General features: G+C 45.1%; 2 protein-coding genes and 1 long non-coding RNA gene across 5 annotated transcripts in view; 2 read left to right on the forward strand and 1 right to left on the reverse strand.

The window, feature by feature from the left end:
* Positions 1 to 1,290, forward strand: part of LOC135367030 (neuroligin-4, Y-linked-like) — a 261,876-nt gene extending 260,586 nt beyond the window's left edge. The window contains exon 11 of one of the 2 annotated variants that reach the window (XR_010414340.1): positions 62 to 149. Coding sequence is in view for 1 of the 2 variants with exons in the window: in XM_064600093.1 (XP_064456163.1) it covers positions 62 to 368 (307 nt within the window). In the remaining variant the exon portion in view is untranslated. Of the gene's footprint in view, positions 1 to 61 lie in introns of both variants that reach the window. The other variant, XM_064600093.1, reaches the window with a different exon arrangement.
* LOC135367034 (uncharacterized) overlaps positions 1 to 15,764 on the reverse strand; it is a 688,737-nt gene extending 672,973 nt beyond the window's left edge. The window contains exon 1 of the long non-coding RNA XR_010414342.1: positions 15,718 to 15,764. This is a non-coding gene — a long non-coding RNA (uncharacterized LOC135367034). The remainder of the gene's footprint in view (positions 1 to 15,717) is intronic.
* The window catches only part of LOC135367032 (reversion-inducing cysteine-rich protein with Kazal motifs-like), a 50,834-nt gene continuing 27,073 nt past the window's right edge, over positions 3,641 to 27,401 (forward strand). For both annotated transcript variants that reach the window (XM_064600094.1, XM_064600095.1), the window contains exons 1-3: positions 3,641 to 3,772; positions 10,235 to 10,287; positions 21,436 to 21,519. In XM_064600094.1, coding sequence (XP_064456164.1) covers positions 3,718 to 3,772; positions 10,235 to 10,287; positions 21,436 to 21,519 — 192 coding nt within the window. In that variant the 5' untranslated portion in view covers positions 3,641 to 3,717. The remainder of the gene's footprint in view (positions 3,773 to 10,234; positions 10,288 to 21,435; positions 21,520 to 27,401) is intronic.

A 27,401-nucleotide genomic window follows, 5' to 3' on the forward strand; every position in this document is an offset into this window, starting at 1 on the left:
AATTTTGTTTCTATAAAGCATCTTGTTAAATTTGATATTAACGCACGTGTCGCTTATCCAGGAAGGCATCAACGCTGCCGGGTCCAATTCGCCAGCTGTCTCACTACAACGGAGCCAGTGCAGATGACCTGTTCGTACACCAAGCGCCCGGAGGTCTGTTGTCCACAGCAGGCATTCCACGCTACGTATCATCCATAGGCACCGCTCACACTGCCGAGGAGCTGGGCCTGCTGGGCATCCGTGATACTCCTACACGGAGGAATGTTGAAGATATCCGAGGACAGCAAGGAAAACTGCGGCATCCTGAATTCAGGGTTCTCTGCGATGTCCTTCCATCTGGTTGCTTGTGTCGTGGAGGGTTGGAGTAGTGCAACTTGCCCGCAACTGTCTTTTTCTTTTATTAATACACAACTATAGAAGGCTGTCCTTCGTTTGTTGGACGATGACAAGACGCAAACGGCAGATTGTTCCTAAATAATCCCGGTTTTCTAACTCATATTCGTGAGAGCTGTTGAGTGTCCTACGTTACAAGTGCTACTATATTTCGGTTTATTTTTTTTTTTTTCGTGCTCAGAACTGGTACGTAACAATTAAATGGTACAGATAAGTAAGATTTACGAGCCTTTATCCTTTACCCTCAGGCGCTCCTTTGCACACTTACAACAGCCAAGACAACATGAGGACTAATTTATTTTTTTATAACCCTATCTGTACTTACTACTAACAAAGCGGGGCGAGACGCTTTGAGATTCCCGAAGTGTGAAAGCTCTACAAAGGAAACTCTACCAGCACCTCAGTGCTCAAACGTAAAAAATAATGTTGTTGGAACTCGACGTTTAAAGCGTACCCTCTGTCGCCCTTGTTGCCGCGTGCTTTGGTACGACCCCACGTGGCGCCACTACTCCAACCTGGACACTACACGACGACAATCACAGATATGTGAATCATGTGAATCGTGAATCATGGAAGCCTTGTGAAGTGCTATACTCTCTGTGCAAGTGCGCGAAGCTCCACACACGTATCATCGGAGGGGATACTTTTTTTTTTAGACTGACTATATCTCGAAATGAAGTGAAATCACGGCAGCTGACTTGACCGAGGGATTCCGTGCCGTCCCTGCGAACACGTGCACTCACACCTGGACATGTTGATAGAACATGCCGCATTTCTAGAACTTGTTCTAAAAATCGTTATCGCGAAACAGACTTGCGAGACGTCTTATGGACGAGGCAAAAGTGTACATACGAGGTACATACGTTTTAGTTAATAAAATCAATCGTTGAAAGTTGACGTGTGCTCCTCTGAACATTCTTCTTCATCATCACTCACCATCTTCTCCCCCTCAAGCAATGGGAGAGGGTGCTGCCTCTGCGGCGAAACATCCCACTAAATCATCATTGCTTATTCGTTGTTGTTCTTGTTGGTGGTGGTGCTCCTCGTTTTGTGTGCAATTTGTGCACGTTAACGTACTCCATTTAGCGTGACATCGCAGACGTCTTCACAGCCTGCACGTGCAGTTATAATATAAGGGGATATAGTAAAAGGCAGCACTGGGATTAATTAAGTGATTCATTAAAATTACAGGTCTCTTGTCAATGTATGCCCCGTATAGTGGCAAGGCCAGATTTACCAGACAAACCTTAGACGTACCTCCAGCGCCAACTTGAAGCCACTGGGACACCCTCACTTGCCCTTCCTCAACTGCTTGGGCCTCCGGCCAACCCAGCGCATCAGCTACGAGCTCTTCAAGCCTTCATCGCATTCTTTGCAGCAACAGGGCCACTTCATGAACTCTGAACATTCATCATCATTCACCATCTTCTCCCTCTCAAGCAATGTGATAGGGTGCCGCCTCAGCGGCGAACTACACTCATCCCACATCATCATCATCATGACTTATTTGTTGTTATTGCTAGACGTGCCACGGCTGCGATGATAATTTGGCAGTGTCATTCTCTTGAGCATCCACTCTATTAATTTGCAGGATTACTCAAGACAACAACGCCTTTGTGCTTGAAACGCACTTTAAAAAAAAAAAGTGCTTCACTGGCATGCGTATGTGAGTACATTAATATACTCCGTTGCGTGAGTATTATAGTTATAATTGTCATGCATGGTTTTCTTCTACGAAATGAACACCTTGACAGAGATTAAGTACATCACTCTCAAGAATATTTTTTATATGAATCACACTCAAGCGTTAACTACGTCAGGTATTTCACTTGGATAGAAATATGTATCACGAGTTTCCGAAAGAGGTATAATATGGGCACACATGTACAATAAATCGATTTTTTAATTGTCTAACACGTCTGTTGGTTGGCGCCATTTTCTTGTCTAGCGTATGGTTGCATGTTGATTTGGGAAGGAGGGGTGGATCGACCCTCCTGGGGCGACTTCATAAAACACCCTGGGAGGTCATCCTCCTTACAGCCTAGGTATAAAATATGGAGGTATTGCAAATGGTATGTTTCCCAGTAACTAATTGTTTTCTTTTTCTTCAGAACCTTTTTCGATGATAAATAAATGGATTACAATGGCATGCTTCTGTCGTACACAACGCCTGGACGATTTTGCACACCAAATCGCTGTGACTGCTTGTAGAGGACCAGGTTCCTCGTCAGGGATCCTAATCCCTTTTGTACCTGGCCCTCATTTCCTTCGGAAATAAAATGAAACCAAATCAAAATAAAAAAATCGCCAATTCAAAGGCAAAATAAATTGAGGTGTAATTATACCAACGGTTGTTAATGCATATACTATGTAGATTAAATCTCATGCTTATGAACCATAAACCAATTCGAAAAAATTTATATTCGAAATTTTAATTTTGTTATGGTGCACCCGAGTCTGCGCAGTTAGCGTTCGACTGTAAACCGAAATTAACTAGAAAGATAACGTTTCCAATCACTGCTTGGAAGTAGAACACAATTTTGTAAAGTATCCTTCTTTAGTAAAGATGCCCTGTGGAAAAGCTTGCTCCCCAGTGACCCCCACTTCATGCATCGAAATCATGAGATAAAAACACTGAAATTACTGTTTATTAACCTACAAGGTTTCTTGCAACAGTCCGCATTTCGTCAAGCATCTATCATGAGAAATAACAGTGATCCGAAGTCTGCAATGCCGACAATTATTTCGTTTTAACAGTCGAAGGTATTAAAAAAAATTGTGTCGAAACAGGGTATTTCCCACCTCAGATGATGGATGATTGCTGAAGTTAAAATGTTTTTTTCGACAAACTTAGTGTTCACTTGGGCTTTCACAGCATTTTAAATTGGTGCGCTGTGTTCAGACAGCTGGCGCCATCTAAAATGAAGTTGTAAGTCACTCTTTCGAAGCATCTTTGTCAACATTCGAGAGGTGGCGCTCACGATAAAAAACACTGTAGAGGGCACCACACTACGATGTTCCTAAAAGTCATCATAATTGTAGCTTTTGTAGCTTCACGTATGCTTTACATGGAGTCGCACAAAATCTTGTGTCGTACTTGTTGCTAGCAGGCAACACGAAGGGCAGCGGAGTCGTTCAAAAACAGAAACCGAAACTCGCTGAACTTGTGCAGCGTTCCGTAGTGAGGCGCTGTCTTCTCTGGCGCGTTCCGAAGAACAGCAGCGCCTCTTTGAAGCAGACGGAGCCCAGCAAAGACGCGCGCCAACGGGGAAACAGGGCGACCGTCTGTTTGGAATTTAGTCATGTGCTCGACGTTGTGGGACGATGTGGAGTATCGCTTACGTTTCTGCCATCCTCTGGAGTGTGTGCAACGCGCTAGGTGAGTGAAGACACTACACGTGTTTACCACTTTTTTTTCTTTTTTTTTCTTTTTTTTCAGTGCACTGTTTGTGCACCTTTCGTGAAACCATAGAGAAAACTTTAGTTCTAATGCACCACAGTTTCCTTTACACTGAGAGGTTCTATGTAGTTTGTGGAAATTTTTACATATACTTCTGTAAAACATAATTGAATGGCTCTCTGCAATAATGATGCAAGTGAAAATTTGTACTTTGAAGAAATAAGAAAAACAGGAAGTAATGAACTTTTTCAACTGGAAACTACTGCACCCATTTTCAAATGTAGCAGTGCACATGTCCTTTTACATATGTATGCAAAGCAGGTCTATTTATTGACTTCTAAAGGCTTCTCTCAAAATCGATGCAGATTGGTTTACATCGTTATTGCACACAGCCATAGTTTTATATATAGTTTTATTGGCTTGTCCATAAACAGCGCGATGGCTTTCTATTATGGCACAATTTTTAGTTCAAAACAGCCCAAAGTTATTAGTTAAACACTGTACAATCAGAAACGTCAATGTCACAAATTTCATTATTATAAAGACATCCATTATTATGTTATCTATAGTAACATTGTAGTAAATATTGTAAAAATATGGTAAGTAATGTAAAGTGTTTACGTTGATTCCCTATTTGGTAGAACTTACATGAACGTCGTTCCATGAATATTGTTAAATACTTACTATTGTTAAATACTTACGTTCATAATGCATTGACACTGGTGTCAGTTTTCCTGTCTACTTTTTTTTTTTTTTTTTTGGCGCAAGTTTAATTCCTAACTGTGCTGATATTCATTATGGATACACAACTAAATAGCCCACATAAATATTTTATACAACAAAACGATATCCGCGGCAAAACAATGTTTGATAGCAGGTTCTTCGGTCGGTCCGTTGGTTGGTTGGTTGCCTTTTATTGCCGAGTGGTTTGCCTGCACGCACGACCCATACTGCCTCGCTACTACATCTCTGCTGCCAACTTGCGCTTAACTGACAACTATCGCACTGCACTTGTTGATTCCTAGAGTGTGCGACTGATACGGATTACAGACAGCATCTTTCGTAAATACGTGTGGGCACGCATGTTATTATTATCGACTTACCAGCCCAGAGTATGAAGATTTATGAAACGAAATATAGCTTTGAAGCTCGGGTGAGCAAATATTAATTCAAAGAAACATCTGATCATAAATTCGAGGTGAAGTGGCCAGCGAAAATTTTGTTTACGGCACTGCTAACGCACGGTAGTGAGTCAACCAGTGACCACAACTCTTCTCCGCTGGCGTTTTTTTTTTTTTTTTCTGTTTCTTCTTCTTCTTCTTCTTCTTTTTCTCAGATAGTACATAACTAGAGCGAACAATAACTAAACGTGCGAAGGTGCATACACATGAAAATGACATGCTCTGACAATATAGAGAAGTTCAGACTGAGCCCTGAACTGCACAAACAAACCGTAACCCAACAAGATGACACGAAGGCCATGAGAGTAGTCAGACATATTGAACAACACATTAAACATCACAAGACATTTCAGAGATCATGTTACCCTATTGTTTTTCTTTCTTTTTTTTTTTTCTGTCGGACGCTTTCGCCAACACAAACACTTATATCTAAAGATTTAATGTGCACAAGCGTTAACGTGGTGGACCGAGCTTCATCAGGGGCTTCATCAGGACCTGATAAAGCGTAGTCCACCACTAGCTTGTAGATATTAAATCTTTAGAAGGCTTAGCAATAGTTGTTCCACTCTTGTAACGTTTTAACTGTGGTTGGGCAATCCGAAACGCGTGGTTAGAATGTGTTGAGATCTATTGTTGGTTAGCCTTGGTATGACTGTCGCGCTTAAGTTCTGGTTGGAAAAAATGCTACTGAAATGCGTTATATTGTGATGGTGCCCTTACCGACAAAGACTACATTAAAAATAATTGCACACGAATAAGTCTTTGTTACTGTACGAACGAATTTTAAAACTGTCAACATACTTGGCATGGCGCATACACTACTGGTACAACATGCAATACTAATATTGTTACTGCCCTTTCCATCTGAAACTGTCGAGCGACCACGTGAGCAATACAGATTACGTTAACACCCCCTGAAACGTCAGAGTCATAAACTGTCATGAGCTCCTAAACTGGACACGGTGACATTCCTTGACATTGAGGGACGACGACGGACGAACATGAAGCAACAGGACGAGCTCTAGACGCCGTGTATGAAGAGACGGTTTTCCGTATGCCTCCATGCATTCTCCGCCCGTGAGAAAGAGCGCTGCATAAGGGCTACAGAACAATTTATTTTCGATGTGGGTAATTAAAAGTGCAAGGGCACACGTAATGCCACAATCACCATAAATGGCCGCAGAATCAGTTGGGATCTTATACTGGTATCGACTGCCGTTGACCCATGCACGAGACAAAAGAAAAAAAACCTGTCTCTGTACACTGAGATATGAAAAGGACACTTTTATAGAACCACTTCTAAGTGCACAGCGGACTGTGTCTTTGCAGTCAAGAAGGCAAAGCGCGAAGAAACAAATGAAACAAACCGTGTAATGTGCGCCAAAGGACGTGACGCGACTCCCAGGTACCGCTAATTAATGTGCACTGATACGCCGTATCTTCAAGGCGTCCACTCACCGATGGCGTAATTGCAAACATAAAAACGCTAATAAGTTACCGAGAAAAGCAAATAAGGTTTTGATTCAACTCGGGAGAAAACACATATTTGCACTAAAAGAAGTGGATCAAAAATGTGCGAAGATTTGAACGGAACAGGTTTTTAACCAGTGACCTGTATATACAAGTAGCTCGTCCGTCGGCATGATGTTGAAACAATGTAGTTGTTCTACCCTTGTAATGTCTGAATTGTTGTTGCGTATAGCCTAACAACACGTGATTAGGATGTGTTGAGACTTGTGCTCAGTTAAACTAGAATACGAAGATGAGTCAAGTCCGAAATGGCAGTAGAACACTCAAAAAATGACACTCAAGCTTTCTAAAGATTTAATGTGTACAAGCGTTAACGTGGTGGACCGAGCTTCATCAGGGGCTTCATCAGGACCTGATAAAGCGTGGTCCACCACTAGCTTGTAGATATTGAATCTTTAGAAGGCTTAGCAATAGTTGTTCTACTCTTGTAACGTTTTAACTGTGGTTGGGCAATCCGAAACACGTGGTTAGAATGTGCTGAGATCTATTCTTGGTTAGCCTAGGTATGGACTGTCGCGCTTAAGTTCTGGTTGGAAAAATGCTACTGAAATGCGTTTTTCAAACGTATCATTAATATACGTCCAGCGTCAAAGCAGGCATAATACCTGAAAGACACTACATTACAATAGCTCCTACTAATATGTTTAACGGTGTTCACGAAATGGCAAATCAATTGAGGACCCAGTGATCCCGTGAAGGTACAGAGTGAAAAAGAACTCTCGATACTTCGAACAGAGACTGTTCATCTGCAGTAGGAGGGCAATCCTTCGACATAAGGCTTATGTTGGCTACTAAGGCGTCCTAATAAACCCCTTGTAAGTGAAGACGTCTTCACTTAACATGCAGAAACCGTTTCAAGTTCCTTAAGTATGGATGCGCGACTGGAAACGATGTCCAATAAAAGGATACCCTTTTTACGCACCTTTTTACGCAGTTCTTAGACGAACGTTGAATCACAGTAACAACAACAAACACGTACGTGATGACAATACCATGTGTTGAATGTGAAATATCAAACGTTTTCTTCGGCAATATCTAGTGTGCCGCTGAATATTTTGTTAATAATAAGACATGTTTTCCAGTTCACGAACGTAAAACCATCAAATATGTAGTAAATCCTCGGGCATGCTAGTGAGTGACGAAGGTGATTTCTCGGACATGCACACACGCAAGGGTACTCTCGGTAAAGAAAAATTTCGATGTATGTTGATACTATCACCGTTGGGGCGAGTACGATCGGAGGAACTACATGATGAACCTGCGTGACCAGATGGACATACCAGGATGTGATGTGAGTTTCGACGAAGTCGAACTGGCTATCCCAGTACGCTTACACACAGAAAGTACTAACAGATGATGAGATGATGAGAAAACAAAGAGATGATGAACAGAGATGATAATGGACTTCAACATGTAGTTCAAAAGTTTCGACCAAGTGAGTGCAAAATGTCGCAATCGCTGGGGGGCACACACAGCACACATTCAACGAGTCTATAGAATCCAGGAGCTGATCAGCTCCAGCTTGGAAGAACAATGGACCTACGAAGAACGTGCTCCGTATTTCCCGTGTGGATCGCAAGATTGGTAACGCGCGGATCATTATAATAGGCGACGATAATACCGTGCCGAGTGACCCTAGCGTCCATCCCCGTAGGGCCAATTAGCGGGCCACGCACAATGTTTCTTTCCTGATTGTGTGTTTCCGCTGAGGATACACAATGCGCCCGCAGAGGCTCGACGTGAGAGAGTCTCCCGGTGATGCTACAACCGAGGCTTTCTCGAGCGACTTTGTGTAAAAATAGCCGCGATGATACCGCGATGGGAGCAAAGGGGCATGAACCATTAAATGACTCGGCAATGCGAAATAATAGCCTCCTAGGCTTCTGCGGGGTTCGGCGTCACAGAGAAAGAGACTCGTCAAAGACCGTACTCAAGTACTGTGACGCACGTGTTTGCGTAAAGTAGTGCGCAAATTCGAAACTTCGTAATCCTGCGCAGCGTGCTGCCGACAACACAACTGCTAGACCGGATTGGACTGGAAAAACAAAGAGCGGTGGATTCCGAATTCTGACGCTTCCATGCTAAACCCCCACCCCAACCCCTGAAATTAAAAAAAAAGGGAGAAGAAATCATTTTAAATACAAACGTCCGGTCGAATAAAATAATGTGTGCACTATTATCATCATTGGGAAAATATTCTGAAAATAAGTCGAAATGCGAGCAGTGTTCATGAAAAATACAAAAGCATGAAGTATTTTTTTTTATGGCTGCATCTTTCCTCATTGTGCCAAACGGTTTTTAAACGGGACATCGTTGTCGGGGAATTTCTGGCAACACCCTTTTTGAAATGCTATAATCGTTTTTACTGAAAACCTTTTAATGTTTCGTGAAACGGCAGTTACACAACTTCAGCGTACCGCGAACAGTCTGGAGATCACGTGGTTGATCCACTGTCACTTGGCCCTGTAAAGTCACGGACGGACCTACAAGGTGGTTGGCCCTATAGAAAGCCATCGCTCTAATAGCATGCCAATTTGCATACACCGCAAAAAAAAAAAAGAGAAGAAAACCTATGAATGGCCGGAAATTTCTCACATAGCTTCACAGCGCATGAAACTTCATGCTGATTTTTGTGCATCTCACGCAATAAACGTCACCGGCGCGTACTTGTTATCTATTGCCCCGATCCACTTGAGTCCAATTTATGGCCCTGGACAGCAACAGGAAAGAGCGAACGCCGTGGCTCAAGGTTATATAACGCTACGCACAAGCAATATTGCCGCGCGGCCGATAACTTGCCGCGGTTTTACACGTTTATGGCAACAATAGAGTTCAACGCCTAGAGCGTCGTTCATGGTGTACTTGATGCATTGGACCGGTCGTTATAACGTTCTGTATCAGACCTATACACGTATTTTGCGTCAGTTAAGTTGCCACTACGGAATAAACAAATTGTGTCTATTTTACTTGTAAGAGTAAGTGACGTCACCGCGAGCTCTTACGTCACCGTCCCTTAGGAACAGCGCGCGCGCACCTTCCCAGTCTCCGCTCCGCGCCCCACGTTGGAAGTCTGCCAGCAGCCGCGGTGAACAGACGGAGATTGACCTTCCAGGAACAACGTTCCCAGATTTGTAGCAGATTGCGCACAAAATATATTTATTATTTATTTATTTGCATATACTACTACAAGCCCCTGTTGGGGCTCAAGTATGAGAGAGCTGCAAAATCAGTGCACAGGGAAAGTACCGCGTAAGTCCAATGTGTATTTCACATCAAGTGGGCAAAGGACACTGAGTCGCAAAAGACTGCTCAACATTCGTCGCACTTGATATAGACGAAGCGAGTTTATTTCAGTCATGCTAGTACGGGGGAAGAAATAATATGTGAGGGAGTTTATTCGCGAATGAGGTTCCTTAAATATACTGAAAATTTTTCAATTTTAAATTTACGCTGAAAATTATTCAAATAAGCTTGATGCTGAAGTTCTGCATGGAATCTTTAATACCGTAGGTGTCGTACTTCTCGAACTCCGAATTAATTTTGTGATACTTACGCGTCACGCAGAGAATTAACATTTTGAGAGCTTTTTATTTGATCTAATTAATGGATTGATTCCAATGACATAAATTTGGTGGAACTCTAAAGACACGAGATTTCGTCGGTATAGTGTTCAAAGTGAACTTACTATGATCGGATTCCTAACCATTTTTTAATTCTCGTCTCTCATTAGGACCATCCTGCTGCAAACACGCGACTGGATCTTGTAAGCTCGCTTGCGACGGGGTGAGTACATACCGTGCTATACGCATGCATACATAATTACCGAACGTAGCGCTCATCAAGGATGACGTCTCGTCTCTCCGCCTAAGCGCAGTAACATGAAGCAAATACAAATATTTGTGTCCGCGATGCTTAACCTCAATTTCCTCGCACACTGCGCTTCGCGATGGTTTGAATGGACTGTACGCTCGCCGTGCTTCGCACTCTGGCAGCCGCTGATAACCACGATATATGCCATCATCTTCTCTCGCATGTTTATCCGGGGCTCTGACATGGTGACACCGGTGACAGCGTGTCTCTAACTTTCTCTGCCCTCGTCATTCTCAAACTGTCAGCACAAAACAGAGTCTCTAGAAGCAGCAGATGTTACTACGGCGCAACTTGAAATTGGAGCTAGACTTTGCAGTCCTCTCGCGTCAAACACCCCTCGCGACGTCCCTCAAACCAAGAGAACAAGAAAAGAGAGAGAAAAAAAAAGGTCGTGCAACGACTACCGCTTTTAAGCAATTACATCTCTCCCCGCAACTCGCATTTGAGTCCATATACTATATTCAATACGATTCGAACATGTCCCAATCTCGCTGTTCCAACCCCCGTTACAAATGCATTATCCTTCTTCATTGTGGTTGAATGAAACTGTTCGTCCGCTTTACCATCGCTCCTGCTATTTAACATATGCGAGGAGGCATAATAGAACGACAAACGTTTGCGCCCTACGTAAGAAAAAGAGAGAGAAAAAAGTAGAGATACGTAAGCTGCGTGAGGGGCGCCGCTATTGACAGACGACACAACGATTTCGGTTTCGTATTCACGTGGGAGAAAACAGACGAAAACCTTTTCCGGAACTCGCTCCATAATGGTCAGCTTTTTCTTTTTCTTTTTTTATGCGAGCTTCTGCTTCTAACTCGTCGTTGATGCGTTGGGCTGGTGCGATGGATTGTAGAGAACTCTTTTGTCGGCTCTTATGTGGCTTTGAGAGGCGTGATTAGGCAAGAAGACGTTGCTGCTGCCATCTGTGGGGGGTTTTGTCTGATAGGGTTTCACGAGTGACGTAAATTGTAACGGGAGAGGGAGGGTTTATGGCGCGTGCTGCGTGCTAATGGATTCGATGAAAGCACCGAAAGTGGGCATGGTGTAAAGTGTTTGTTCCGAGTCCGCGAACGCAAGACTATGGAGTGACATGCGTGCTTTTTTGGACAATGGCGACGGTTGTTCAACGGTTGTGGTCCCTCATTTTAGAAATTTTAATTTCTGAAACATTTGGGAATGGGAGTATTTTGTTTTCGGCAATGGACGCAGGAGTTCGCTGGATATGTATAGCAAGCGCACAGAGTTGCGAGTGAAACCTTGTCGTCTGCCAAACTTGACGTCGTGGAGTAGAAAGCACGAACGGCAAATATTCAATTGCATTCTTGTATGTGCCTAGAATTGCAATGCATATTTGAGACACCAAGACGTTGCCTGAATAATTCTTTTTCTTTTCTTTTTTGATCCCGTGTTAGCGCCGCGAAGCAACTGTGGCTATGAGCCGGCAGTGGTTTACCCAGAATTTCGTCCTTGGGGGGTGTTGGGCTCCGCAAGGGGGTGTATTTACATGCTTTTGACGAAATATTGCGCAATGTCACAAAATTTTAGGGGGTCTCCTCCAGATTTTGGGGGTGTTAGGGTGTCTGGATAAATCGCTGTATGAGCGGCGTACAGATATGGACAGATGGAGAGAGGACAACAGGAAGGAATGGGGGACAGGGGGGGTTTGTATGCGTCCTGGGCCGACTTCAGGGGGAACTGTGCCAACATTCGTCTGAAAAGTATTCGGAAAACCTCAGACAGCACAAGCTGTGGTAGGATTCGAACCCACCACCTCTTTGTCTTCAGCACGATCTTGGCTACCACCAACGAGCGTGACGCCTTATCCCGCTAAGGCCATGCCTTTGGTGCCTGAATAGTTCGAAAACTTAACAGCCCTACCCATGACATAAATCAGCTTATAATTCGTCACAATGGCGGTGACCTGTGAATTACAATGAAAATTACAATGTGAATTACAAAATTTAGGCTGGTCTAGGTGACGTCATTTTCCTCCTCCTTTTGACGATAGCAGACGCCTGCCTTCTGTGAGAGTTCATCGCAACGTGCCATGATGTAACCCGACAGCGTTGGAACGACATCTACTGGGAGAGCAAAACCTCCACGCGTAAAATGATTCACGACATTAGATGTTTGCACCCAGCCTTGTAAACCACGATACGACCCGCATAGATAATAGCATGGTGTGGATTGCACCATATTCTAGGGTAGTAAGATATAGCCCCCGCTAACTTGTCAAGAAGTGGTCTCGAGTTCACCAGCAGAACCGCTATGTAGTGCCAAGATTTTTCACAGAGGAAGCCGGAAGATGATTGCGATACGAATAGCAACATGCTTGTGTTTGTGTTTGTGCAAACAGAAGGGAAACGGTTCAATGCCACGTCATGTCTTAGTCATACAGCAGGAGACGGACTATAGAGTCATGCGATTTTCCACAATCGCTCTGGAGTAACCGTTATCACGCTACGTGGGGCTCACATCTCCATATTTTTTTCTCCACCACCATGATCATTAGAAGGGAAGCAGCATTCGCCATCGTTTGCCAGGCTCATTACCCTATAACAACACGAACAACATTATATGTGCAATCTTACGTCATGGACTTTCGTGAGATCCTGAATTCAACGCCACACTCTCCTTGATACTTTGTACGAATGCCCTGTTTCCAAAACAAGCCTGTTCCCCTCACGCAGAAGAAGCACCTCTTTCCCAGTCATATATGCCCCCAAAGCACTACGGCACCCACGAAGAGAGTCGTCGTGGATGCAGACAACGCGCTTTTCGTGAACGCCTCCCTCCCCAGACACTTCGACAATGCTGCAAAGGCAAGAAGCTGTCGGGAAGCAAAAGACATATATGCGAGCACTGGCCCTTTTCCTCCGTCCTTCGGTGGCCTTCCTAAGCAAGCAACCGGAGAACTTTCCAGACGCGTTTTCTTTTTTTCTTCTTCTTCTTCTTCTTCTTCTTCTTCTTGTGTTGTGAGGATTCCAAATCAAAGCTGACAGCTTAGGATTCGTCTTGGCGCTATACTAGTGCTTAGTGGAGGACGCGTTCGTGGAAGAAGCACCCGACCCCTCTTCAGCGTACGGCCACCACCACCACCCCCTCCTGTTTTGAGCGCGCCACGATGTGCCCTCCCTTCTAACCCTCCCTGTTTTGACAGCTTCCGATTGAAGCCAATGTGGGGCGGGCGGGCGGCCAGCTACTACGCCATGGAGCGTTGACGAGCTTAGTTGACCGTGACGCGGGTTGAGAGTGTTGATTTTGATGCGCGAATCAGCACCGTGACATATCATAACAGCTTGATACTATAGCGCGTACTATGAAGGGTGTGCTGTGTCGACAGTGGTACACCATTGCCTCTTTGTGATCAGATTACGTTAGATTGGTTATAAAAGAAAGATGTGCCTCATCGGCATAGAGAAGAAAGGGAAGAGAAAAAAACGGAAGAAAACACACGCATGTGCTTTGGGTCTTTCGTATGTTGCCAAGAGTTGTTGTCAAGTCAATGTTGTTCGTGTCAAGCTGTTTTTAACAGCTTTTTCTCCCATTTCCCACATCTATGTCATAGGTGAAATAAATTCAGTTCAATTCAATTGTCAAGAGCTCTGCGCTCCCTGTGCTGTCCGATTCTATCTCATTACGGACGAAATCTCATTACGGCCAAATTATCATTACGACCAATAATCCTTTCCCCAATGTCTCATTACGGCCGAAATCTCCTAACCGAACAAGCCCATCCGTTCGAGAATAGGCTTCTTCAGTTTTTAGCGTTCTTCAACAAGACGAGCATGTAGGTAAAAAACAAACAGGTTTGTCTAGCTGCTGTCTCTGTCTCATTCTTGTCTTTTACCGCAACATCAAACCAGATCTGTGCAGTCAAAACCACCTCCTGCTGTTGCATGAAAACCCTCTAGTTTCCACGATAATTCGCGTAAACGAACATTAAACGTGCACAAAACGGCACAGCTGATGTCTGCCCAATTCACCTTCTCCAGTCTCAATGACTATTATTATCTGTCTAGTGATCGAGTGCGGTAAATTTGCATACGTGGCCGCCAACCTTCTCTACGTACCGCCTCGCTATATAATACCCCGCTTTTGCACTCGTCGCGAAAATAGAAAGAAAATACAGGATATCAATGCGATCATTAGTCTTCAGAGTCGCGTTTCCCGTCGCGGTTAGCTGGCAATTTCCATTTCCTAATGAGCTCGCCACTAAGTATATAATTAAGATGCGTAATTATCATCCTATATCGCAGACGCAGTAGACGTAAACTGGGATGATATCACTAAAGCCTCTTCGAGAAATTACGGCTTCTAAGCTCCGCGCGCGCGTTACCAAGCGTGAATGGACTAAAGAAAGGGGGGCAACATGCCCAAGTTCATTTTCCCGTATCGCGCTTCGCAGACCTTGCGCTTCGGGCCGCGTCCGGCGTGTAGACGTTCTGCGTCGCGGAGCTTCAGGTCGTTCCCTTCGCGAGGCACTTCCGTCCATTAAAAGCGTGAGACGCCCCGAGTATCTTCTGCGCCGGATACAGCGGAGAAGCGAGCATTACAGGTGCTCATTCGTCCACTTCGCTGCTCTCTGCTGACACCGCATGCGAAACCGAAACTAATTCTTCGCACATGCACGGTCACACAACCGTAGCAGGATGTAATTTAACGTTAACTCGTCGTCTTATCGAAGGTCGTATCGTTGCTTTTCTTGATGTTGTCTGTCGCTGGGTTCAAGTGATCATTCTACGGTGGCGTCGCGCGCAAGCGTACACTTTTCACGAGAGTGTCAACGCCACCTACATGCAGAAGACCTGCTCAGTGCCTCCTCTCACTCCTTCGTGTTATGCCAGGATGTCGTCTGCTTCATTTAATCGCCGCAGACCATTCTAAACACAGGCTCTCTGTGTCTACCAGTGGCTGTCCATGCGACTTATGGTGGCTCCTCTCTACAGTTACGGCTGCCGAACGCACGGTTGTGATTGGCGGGCTCTTCATGACTACGTCACATCGTTTAAAGCGATCTGGCTTTGTTTGTCTAGGTGGTGTTGGCAGTGTTCATTGAAGTTGTATGCAGACGACAGCAGTGAACCAGACACCAATTTTGTCGTCTGCTTTAGAAACTATGGTTGTGAGAGTGCGAGCATTTGTCAGCGTCTCCCGTGAATTTTAAGTATTTTGTCGATGCAACAGTTAAAACTCTTTCAGTACTCACAAGGCTGGTCTGCGACCCATATAAAAACTGGACTGGGTAGTTTCGAATATCAGACAAGCAGCAATGCAAAAGCGTTTCGTCGAAGGCTCTGGTTGTTACCTAAACTACCTCGAAATCGATTCCGAATTACTCACCGTTTGGGCATTTTCCTTTTGCGTTGAGAGAGCTCCGCACAGAAATCTGTGAGACCAATAAAAGCAGAACAAATTACTTCGGCTTCAACACCCACTTTCAGATATACTGCTTCACATTCATTTATCCATTCACGCTTATCCAAAGTTCCGCGCGGGTAGAGTCGCTGTAACCTTTTATCTGATAAAATGTATGACTATTTTAAAATGTATGTAACGACCGCGTAACTGGTGCATATAATGAGGATTTATACCTTCCGTTCATTCACCTATCTGAAATCTGGCGATAAATGATCTCATGCTTGTCAGTAGCAGTTCGGTACTCTCTACTTTTACGACACACAGAACGTGGTTAAATCAATACTTAATGATTGCTTCAAAACGTAACAGCCTATTACAAGCGAACAGTGGGTTTCAGACAAGTCGGCTGCATACAATACTTGGTAAAGACACTGGTATTCTGCTTGTGGACATTGCCTTTACTACTAGTACTAGCACCCGCGCGCTATAAGCACAGCACCACCAGACTTTTCTTTTAACTGTATCTCACTGCTCAAGTTACCACGTACTGAAGCAGACGCGACCAAACAATGTGTTTCCCTTCATTTCTGCTTCAATACATCGTAACTTCAGGAGCAAGCGCAAACGTTCACAACACAAGGGGTTTTCCTCGAGATCAAGGAACTCTTCTGCTACAATGCTTCTTCCTTATATCGCACTTTTATCCTTGTTCTAGCTCATCGGCACTTAGTCCAACGTCTCTGTTGTCTTTAATGTGCTTCTTTTTCTTTCTTTTTTTTTCTCTCTTCTAATTACGTGGAGACCGTGAACACCTTTCTGCCATCAGCGATATCGTTACAACATAGAAGACAAAGAAGAAAGCGCTCCCCCATTTCACGGCCTAATGTAATAAAAAGCATCTGGTAAGGCGCGCCAACCGTGACAATGCACTTTTACGCGCCATAAATCGCGATTATTGGGCGACTCGCACTTTCGACTACATTCGGAGCTCAACGGAAGTGAAATGTGTGCGCGCGCTCTCTCCATTCTGCAACCTTCTTTTTTCTTATTTTACCTTCGCAGACAACACGTGTTTGCAACCGCGCATCTTTCCGCATAAATACGTTCTTCGTCGTGGGTGATTTTTTCCCCGCAGAGCTGGCTATATAGAATGAATGATACTGGAAGAGCGAAAACGTGCTTCAGCTGGAGGGATATATCGTATCATCTGTTGCCGTGAGAGCGATTAATTACGATGAATGGCGCCTGTCGTCGTCGTTATAACAACCAAAGTGGGGCTGGATTTTCACTCTCATAAGTCTACTTTTACGCAACGTTCTGTAACAATATATATCAATTCAGTTTATCATTGGCTTCCACGAACACACCCATTTGTACACGGAACTTCTCTCAGGTTTTTTGCCTTTGAAAAGTTTATGGAACGCACGATTCGTCAATGGATGTAGCGTCTACACAGTAATCTCGTAGATCTACTGACTTTTTCGTCTTTTCTTTTACATGTTCACTCGTAAAAGCTGTAATAACAGTGTTGTACGGGTTCAATGTGCACGCGACCACATATTGTAACGATAAGAAGCAAAGGAACCAGTGCTCGTGAATATTCCGAAAGTCCAAAAACTAACTTAAATATTCTATATGTGTGTAGGTTCCATTCAGTTTAAGGAATGGAAAGAAAAAAAAAGAAATTAAGTATAAAGCGTTATACCGCATCAGTCTTGAATACACTAACCAACATTACGAAGAGTACTGAATTGGAATTGTGCGAAAAGAATTGAAAAAAAAGACAGAGTGGGTGGTGGTGCTTCCGAAAGTGCTTACCGTTGCTGGCCTCACAGAGGTGGGCAACGTCAGGACTAGCGCACGGGGGGGGGGGGGGGATGTGCGTCCTGGGCCGACTTCCAAGGGAACTGTGGCGACATATGTCTGACAGAGTGGGAAATTTAACTGATTAGCATTTTTGTAGCGTAGTATTTATACTTTGCTCTTCATGCACCCTTACGCCATACTACAAGCTACAGCCAGAAGCAACGTAAAAACAGAGGAAGAGAGAGAGAAGCGGAATTATGCTATTCAAAAGGGCTGAGAGAAGACCTTTACTGCTGACGTCTGCTACTTTACTGCTACCGCTTTACTGCTGAAAAAATACCGCTCATATCTGCAGCAGAAGCAAGTGTGAACGAGAAAAACCTTTTCATAATCTCCTCTCCACAGACTGACCGCTGCGGCGTCGCTCGTGATCTGTTGTTTCGCGACGTAAACACATTTTGACCGACCACATGCGAAAGCAATAAACATTCGGCGGGGTTAAAAAGGAAAAACAAGAATCCGCCACGCAGGCTAACTCGCGCTGATTTTTTTTTCTTTTTTCTTTTATTCCGTGTTAGCGCAGCGAAGCAACTGTAGCTGTAGCTATGAGTGGCGGACAGATGGAGATAGAACAGCAGGAAGGAGCAGGTTTAGTACGCTGATTTTTCTAACAATTAAAAACCGGAAAGAGTCCGTCCCCACATAAAGGTATGGTCCCCTTTTCTCCACTGCCCTCAAGCAGCCCTTCCTCGCCGTACCAAAGAGATATAAGGGAGGAGGGGGGAAAAAAAATGACGCGGAAGACTGAAATAAACATGCAGGGAAGCAGCGACGGCAGCACACTACGGTATCGCCGCGCGCTAGCTCTGGCAGGGCGCGGGTCAACTGGAGAACATTCCGTTACCCAAACGAGATGCCAAAAGAGACACAGCGGAAAGACGAGACGGCCAGCTGAAAGTTTTTCCAGACTCTTTAGTGTGTGCCTGCACAGCGTTAGAGTGGTCATAAAAATGTCACTGCGGACTCCTCGGCCGACCGGAGAGGGAGAGAGAGAGAGAGGTCGTTCATAATGTTTCGTGTGAAGTGGCAATAGCACGCAACAGAAAAGGTGGCGGCGATGTGGTCGTCTGGGATGCCCTGTGGGTGTCTGCTTGTCCCTTAAAGAGGAACTTTTGTTTTGTTTCTGTTTTTGTCTTTTTTTCGCTGTTTTGAATGTCGGCATATAGAAGTGAGAAAAACAAGTGCGTTGTCGATTTAGGCTGCCAAGTGAAACAGTAAGAGAAAGAGGAATGTTGTATTTTAAGCGGCTACTTTTTCTCAGTACACGGTTCCGTCTGCTGAACTTTACATTGGTATCCAAATAACTCAGGAAGGAGACAGAGATGTCAAAAAAAAGAAAAGCTCAGGAAAAAGAGGGCCGACGCCAGTACTCGAACCTCAGGGAAGTCTATAGGCAATACCACCTAGATGCAGAAAGCCTGCGGGCTCGTCGACGTGACGTAACAATCAATAGTCAGCCAATGAGGATCCTGTTTTCAACGGCTGCAGCCTATCACGAACGTGCTTTCAGCGGCCGTGGCCACGGAGGAAAACCGCAGTCGTCTGCGAGTTGTGATTGAACGTCCCCGCGTAGTAAATGGGAAAACTTGGAAATAAAGCGCAAAATGGTCTCAATCTTTCTCAAAACTGATTTTCTGGAAAGCGTCTCGCACTTTTTGTCTAAATATTTAGGTCTGCAGGTTCCAGGTGAGCCGCAATCATTTGCGGATTCTTGAATTCGCAGAACGGCGAATCGCAGTGGCAGACGAATTCTGACTCTTAATTGAAAGAGGGAGAGGAGGCAATGACACAATGATCGAACCCTGTCGTTAGCACCGCGTTCCCGAGTTATTTGAATTTCGTTCTTTCTTGGGCGTTAAATGCTTATGTGTCTGTGACGTCATACGACGAAGCTCGCTTCGGCTAATTATTCTCGTTGTTTACATTGGTAACTTGAGCTGTGAGTCGCGTTACATGCCCTGCATGCCGCCTTCATCCATCTCGAAGGACGGTTAACGCGGTTTAGTCTTCAAGTCTTAAAGCACGTTGTTCTTAATGTGCGGCAATGTTGTACTTTATGCATCGACCAGATGGACTCGTGGCAATGAGACGTTTCGAGTCCCTCTTTATGCGTTCACCCATTTTTAAAATAAATTGAACAATAAATAACGGCTATCGATCGCAACGCGTTGTCGCCGTTTCAGTTCAGTTTACGTTCCAAGATGGCGTCTGCTACGTTGGCTTACTTCTGTTCATAAGGCTATGAATATATATGTTCAGCGCCATCTTCCTGGCGGAGCATGATCTATTCGACGGCGGCAAGCACGAAGCCCCGTAAAATGCGCAGCAATGCCTCGTATCATATGCCCATTCCCGTCTCCATGTTTAGCAAACGAAAATAAAGAAAATAAACATGTATACACTATATTTATTTATTTATTTATTCATAATGTTAACTGCCATCTGGCAGCCAAAGCATGCGTAGTGGACATTACAAAACAACACAACGCTCTAAGCAACACTGCAATTCTTGCGGTAAACACACTATAACATGGTGCAGCAAAGTCATCGAGCAGTTTCACCAAATGTAGGACATTTTCGGAGCAAACAATCTGATTAGGAAGCCTGTTCCATTCTACAGCGGTTCGGAGAATGAAAGAAAACTTGCCGTGCGTCAATATATATATACCTCCATTTCTCCAGAAGTGGAAATAAAATATATTATTATTTACTGGTAATCATCGCAGTGCCGACCACGCGTGTTCCACGTAGATATACACTATATCTATTTATCAACGCTGAATGAATGGCCGTGATAAAACTCACCACCCTAATCCCGACCTGACGATGTCTATGGCGAACAGTGGGCGAAGGCTATCGCGTGGGTTGCAAATCGATTAATCTGCGAATTATATTTGCCCACGTGCACTTTATGCTCTATCTGTGCCGTCTTATTTGTGTCACGCGGCCGGCATAACCGTATGCCCTATAATCGCGTAATCGCAGTGCAGTTCCTTATTTCGACACGGAGAAGGGGGGGGGGGGTAGCACAAACTGATAATCTCGTATTCAACGAATGTATAACCCCCATCGAACGCATGTACGCGCATTTGTTGCGCTAAGAAATTAAGACTTCTCTCGCAAATGTGGAAGGGTGCCAGCTGCTTGGGTGACTGTATCAACTATTCATCGATGACATAATTGCATCATTGCACATAATTGATCTCTGTTCTGATGCCAAAGATGCCAGTTTCTAAATACGGAACACGATGTGCGGAAAACCGCGAAAAGAAACGTGCCACACCCAGATATAACATTTTAACACATACCCTCCATTTTTTTCTTTTAAAAATCAATCAATCAATCAACACATGCATGTCAGCTCCCATGACTGATTATAGGGTGATCGCTTTCCACGCTAAGACTGGGATGTGACGCCCGTTCGAATCCCCTCACCGGCTTTCTTTCTGTCGCTTTTTGGCCACCTCCTGCAATACATTATTGTGTAATGCAAATAAATTGAAATTAATTGAATTGAACTGGCTCTGCTGTCTCAGGCTTTCCGGCACTTTTCAGAGGAATGTCGGCACAGTTCCTCCTGAAGTCGGCCCTGGACGCTTACTAACCCCCCCGTCCCCCACTTTTTCCTGCTGTCCTCTCTCCATCTCTCCACGTCCCTCATACGCCGCTCATAGCCACAGTTGCTTCGCGGCGCTAACACGGAATTTTAAAAAAAATTGGAAGAGACATCGCTTCGATTCGAAATCCGAATATAAGCTCACAGCTCTATAAAAAAGCCTATGGCGCGCAGCTTACGATTATCAACGACTGATCTTTATGTTTTCCCATTGGCAGGTGTCGCTGCTCGCAATAGCAACTGACCACGAAGAGCGCTTCAGATTCGTCAACCTCATCGCTGACCAGTGCCCCGACGATCTGGTAAGTCCCACGCGTATTTGAATCTTGCAACGACAAAGGTCGCGGACAAAAGAAGCACAGTGACGGCGCGCGATCGAATTCTTGGCTGGCGAGTGGGTAAACTATAGGATGCACGCACGATGGCAAACAACGCCGGGAAGCGATGCTTCTTTTTGAGAGGCCTGGAGTTCGTGAGCTTCATCCGAAGACCTAAGTTGGGATGCGAGCCAACCGAGCCGCGCCAAAATAAGGCACGCGTGTGGGAAAACAGACCGATTCACGCGTCAGGATCGTCGGAGTAATCCGTCGTGAACGCGAGGATCGTGCTAATGCCAGATCACCCAACATGGTGTGCACATCGATGTACTCTTTGGAGGGACTCTGCCACGCCTATTTTGGAAGTTTATTTTACTTTTGCGGTAGCGATCGACGACTCTAACTCAAAATGAACTTATCGCGGACGAAATGGACCCCTCCCTGGGGATGCCACGATATTCCACCGTTTAAAATCCTAGATGTTCACAATCCCACATTTCTAAATTAAATTGAGGAATGGAGAATAGATGAATGATAGTGTTGAATAATGCATATTACTGACAACCTCGCAGTATTGCGTGATTTTGACGTTAGTACAGAAGTCATTGTCGTGAATAAAAACCAGGTTTTTGGCGTCCGTTAGGCTTAGCATGGCGGCCACATCGGGGCATCAGAAATTGTTAGAATTTGGTTTGGTTAGGTTAGGTTAGGTTAGGTTTAGCTTTCGAGATTAGGTTAGTTTAGATGTTTTTTGACACTTCACCACGCCATGTGGGCATAGGATGTGGATTCCCAAGTGTCGTCAGCGCCACACGGTTCTGGTCTGCGTGACAGCTTTCGTTTTCTTTGCCACACCACCACTTCACCCAAGCATTCAGAAGTATCAACTCTTTTTTTTTATTGTCCATATTTATTATTTGCGAGTAACTCCCGCATATATATTGACTCCATGCGGAACTCCACAAAAATACTGGGAATATCGGGAATACGTTCCCAGTTTTAGCTGAATATACGTGATTATTCTTTTCTATAATATTTTTCACGTGTCGTCTGCATAATATTTTCGCCTCTTCACGTGCCTTCTCCGCGGAACTTGTGAGAGAGCTTGTGAGAGAGAACTAAGGAACAGAGGGGTTCTTGTGTCTCTACGTATGCATCGGTACCTATGAACAAATGAGAATGGTGTACCGTAGTACTTCGGTGTAGTGCTGGTGTACTTTGAAAATCGCATCGTATTTTTAATCGAGAGCAGAGTTTGTACGTGTCTACAGCGAACTAAATAACCTTCCTTCCGATTAAGCTCTAGTATAAAACCAAAACAAGTCCAACAAACTGATGAATTACTAATATGGTTCACAATCATTAAATCATCATGGGTGACCGCCGACAAGAAGCTAACAACTCTATAAGTCACGCTTTGGACTGGAAAATATAATACAAGAGACGAAGCGAGACGTGGTTAACAGTTTCGTTTCCCAGAGCAACTTCGCTGAAACTTGGAGCCAGAAAATGCGACACAACGCGTGAGGCAGGAAATGAAAATGGGTGACCAAATACGCCATTTTTTTTTCCTTCCAAAAGGCGACGCAGCGGGGAGGAAAGTCTCGACCATTGAGCAGTTCGCTTGAGCTGTCAAAACAGGCTTTTCAATTGGGGGAAAAAGGGCGTGCGGAACCAAAGCTACAGAACGGCAGAGCAAACAAAACCGTGAGGACCATATAATGGAGAAGGCTCAGACCATATTTCACGCTTTGTCACCTCCCGCAAGACTCTTCGCCCCCACACAAGGCGGCAGAGGGAAGGCAATGCACGTGGGAATCTGGGAATGATCGTCCGTGCAACAAGGAGGACGTTTTGCGGTGTTACGAGGCATAATGTTTCACGCCAGTCAAAAGAAAAAAAAAGAAAGATGACCGGAGATAACGTCTGGACATCAAGAAGAGCACGGAAGGTGTAGAGGTCGAACGCAGAGCAAACGAAGAAAGGAAAACTTACAAAAAAAAAACTAGAAAGAAACAGAAATTCGAAACTTCGTCGGACCCCGCGAATCGGCGAGTTCAACGGCAAACCCCAGGTACGCGAAAAGATCGTGACATCACTAACATATTTTCCCTACAAGGGTTGCGACACTTCCTTCCATGTCACGTCATGTTTTGCATCGATGCGAGCCTGCATTCCAAATTTTGCAGCAAACGTAGTAATGGATGCGTAGAAAACCAGCACCGCGAATACCGAAACCCATCCGGCTCTAATATCACAGCAGGAGCATCCACAGCGCGAGGCAGGTCACGCGCTCAAAACTACCAATGGGAATGGCCGTAGCTCTCACTCTGCTGACGGCGGAGCTGGACGCGAACCTGTGAGTCAAGGGTTTGTATCCCGCCAAGCACGGCACGCAGAAAAATATTTGTTTTTCCTCGATACTCTTGCGTGCAGTACGATGCGTGTATGACATAATGGACCCAATCTACAAACGTGCCACAGCACCGCTAATGTTTGAACCTCTCCCAGCTGTGTCACGCATTAGCTAGCGCAAGATCACTGTGCTGCTGGTTCACTGTGGTGCTGGTGTGTAGCTGGATCACGGGGCTGCAAGTGCTGGTTCCACAAAGTCCGCCTGCTAGCATCTCGACAAGTATTTCCAAGCTTCTCAAGGAATAAACTGCAAGACGTGCCATGCCTTTCATTAAAAAAAAAGATAAATAAGAAACGAGACAGTATACCGCAGTTGCTTCCAACAGCAGCATCAAGTTCACGGGGTCATTAGATATGGTCATTCTCCGCCGCTGGGAATGTCCCACAGTTCATGGTTGGCCAATTGCTCTTCGGCAAGACAACAGCAGTCGACATGAAGGGAGGCCAGCCCTGCATGTAGCTTATAAATCACGAGCAGAAGGCATCCGGGATGTCTGGGGGTTATGTGTGTCAACGCCTGCCGCTCTCCTCTTCCATCAGTGGCTGTTCCTCCGAAAGAGACGAACTGGCTCTGGTTTGCGTCTCACGCTGACGACTGGTGAACGTCTGTCGTCGCCTTTCTTTTGAAGGAAGCCTCTCTGTGTGGAGCTTATACCGTTCTTGTACCACGTGTTCCTTCTTTTCCGACAAAGCGGACAGGAAGCTTTTTTTAAACGATGGCTGCTCTAAAACGGAGTGCATTCATGCGCGATCGCTGATAGAGCGCTGTGTGTAGCGTATAGGTTCGCGTGCAATTCGGTGATGCACCAACAGGCCTAGCAAACAACTTGACAGAGCAGGTGTTTCAAAGTGCACCGGAATCCTAGGTGTCTGCGAACACGTTTTAATTTCTAAATATCTTCGATCTTCCACTTCGATGTCTTACAGTACGACTAGCCCCTACAAGTACTTCGGACAGGTACCTGACGAAATGCACTGCGTGAAAGCTTGTATCGATTAAAGCTTGTGTTTTATATTTGTGTTGTTACTTTTGCCAAGTGAATCTTGACCTCAACCCTCTACATCTTCACATGTATCTGTTCGAAGTATCGGCGCCCCTTGACCTGCGGCTAGGGCCAAAGTAAGAGTAACTAACGATGTTAGCTCACCATCATCTCCTCTCATGTCCATCATCAGCTCTCCTGTCCGTAGGAGCATATCGCGCGATAGCAAGCCTAGCAGTATAGCACAGTACAATATACAGTACATGACTGTCTCACGACGTACAGCTCCGCAGACACAATAAGTTCACCTTTACTAGCAACTCTTCAACACATGGTTATCAGTTCGACCTCAAACGGTCCTGGTGTAATTAACGCGTTCCAACACCGGAGCAACACCTAATATTTGAGCCTCCTACCATACCCACAAACGTATAATCCCATTCGTCTTCGAACCAGGGCGCAGCAAACTCTGAACGCACAATCTGTTGCGGTGTCTCGAGGTGGAAGCAGACCACCTTCCAGAGGTCTCCTTCGTTCTCAAGTCCGGTCTTGTATACTCGTCCGAACAGGTCCATCCGTCTTGCCGGGAATGGAAGGGGGTCTCCGCCGACCCTGCAGCCAAGTCACTGCATGTGACTGCGATTTGTCACCGGCGACCCGCTGGGCCTTCCCCCCCCCCCCCCCCACTACTCCCCTGAAAATAATTCGGCGAAGGAAACGCGCGGTTCCGCTGCGCGCTGTCAGGTACCTGGAATAAGTCTGCCTTCTCCAAAATGAGGGGGGCCGACAGATTATGGAAAAACGCTGCGAATGTCAAAGTACTGTAACCGAGAGACCGCGACGACCGAGTATTTTCGTCCCGAGTCATTCTAGGACCCATTCCTTGAAAATCGTATTGCAACGTATGTGGGTAGGGTGACAGGAGGTGGAGGGTAATGCGAAAATGGAGCGCTCGACGTATACTGCCACTCCCTTCCGTGAATATATATGCGGCGGTACGCGTGACATCATTTTCTGGTCCCAGCCGAGGTTTCAAGCTTACCGAGTACGTTGCCCTCTCCTATAGCCATATTCAAGGTTCGCAAGAAGCGCCTGGAGTGTATACAAATTAAGTCCGCCAAGTCGTATCGGAACAAAGCGGTGAAGGGGTGAAGTAGCTGTCTAGATTTCGCAAAATTTTCGTATGTCTGTTCGTTGGCGGCGACACAAAATTGGTTACAGGAAACACGTCGGCATTTCAGATTATGATCATTGACATTTTTGTGGCGCAAAGACAAACAGTTGGGATCCTAGAAAAATTTGCTACGTGTGTTTCTTGGTAGTGTTTTTTTTTTTTTTTTTTTTTTTACACACCGGAGAAGGGTTCATCTAAAAAAAACGTCGTTTTTTCTGTCGAAATTGAATACGATACGTCGCTAACGTACGCTATAAGTATGCGTGCCAACATCTATACAACAGTTGGCAATACGAAACATCTATAGAGTGTGCCCCCGGATGGGCCGTGTGGCCGGTCTATAAAGGGGTCGTCGAGGCAGTATCCCCTGGGGTGCTGTTCTCGCGGGAAGATTTTTTCCGGAAAATCATGTTGCTGGCAGTCACCCGCCAGCTCCGAAAACCCAGCTACCCTTTTCTCTCTCTCTCTCCATCCTCCATGTAGCAATAAAACATGTGCCATAAATCTGAAACGGAAGAGGGGGGAAAGCTTTTCGAAGCTCTCGTTTGCAGCATTGCGCAGTTTCTGGTTGTCTAACGACGACTAGCACATACGTTAATCTTTTAACTTGAGGATGCGATATCTCGTTCAGGATTCATTATTCGCGAGTATAGGGAGTTTTCATCTACGTCACACTGTGACGTCAAAGTGACGTGGCATGCTCGTAAGCTCCTCCCACTGGCGCTAGCGGCACTGAAAGATGACAAACTGCGCTATTTTTCAATGCGACAGCAACAGTTTTCATAAAACAAAATGTGAGAACAATAATGAAAAAGAAAAAGAAGGCACGGACGCGACAGGATTTAGGAACACCATTCATTGGGCTTCGTTTTCGAGCTAGATATAATCTCGACAGCTGCGCCGAAAAAGCGACCACCACCACGGCGGCAAAACGCGTTCGTTCGACGTCATGTGAAAACACCCTACACCTCAATAGCGAATACGGTATCCAAGTGAACATATTTGGTATTGGTATCGGCAAAAGCCGATTCGTTCTTTCAGCTTTGAAAAGCTTTCATTCGTTACGTTTCTTTCGTAACTTTTTTTTTCTCCCAGTGCAAATCTGTATGTACTTACATTGCGTGATTAATGTGCACTGTATACACGCGCCCCATTTTCGAACGCGCCTCCTTATGGGCGCTCTACGAGCCCCACCGGCAAAAACAGCGCACACGTACGAAGACGTGTCCAATCAAGCGTAAAACAAAGCGTGACTCCTCCCGTGCATATAGCTATGACCGTAGCAACGACCCATA

Source organism: Ornithodoros turicata, chromosome 8, assembly GCF_037126465.1.
Source record: "Ornithodoros turicata isolate Travis chromosome 8, ASM3712646v1, whole genome shotgun sequence".
In the NCBI taxonomy this organism is placed as follows: Eukaryota; Metazoa; Arthropoda; class Arachnida; order Ixodida; family Argasidae; genus Ornithodoros; species Ornithodoros turicata.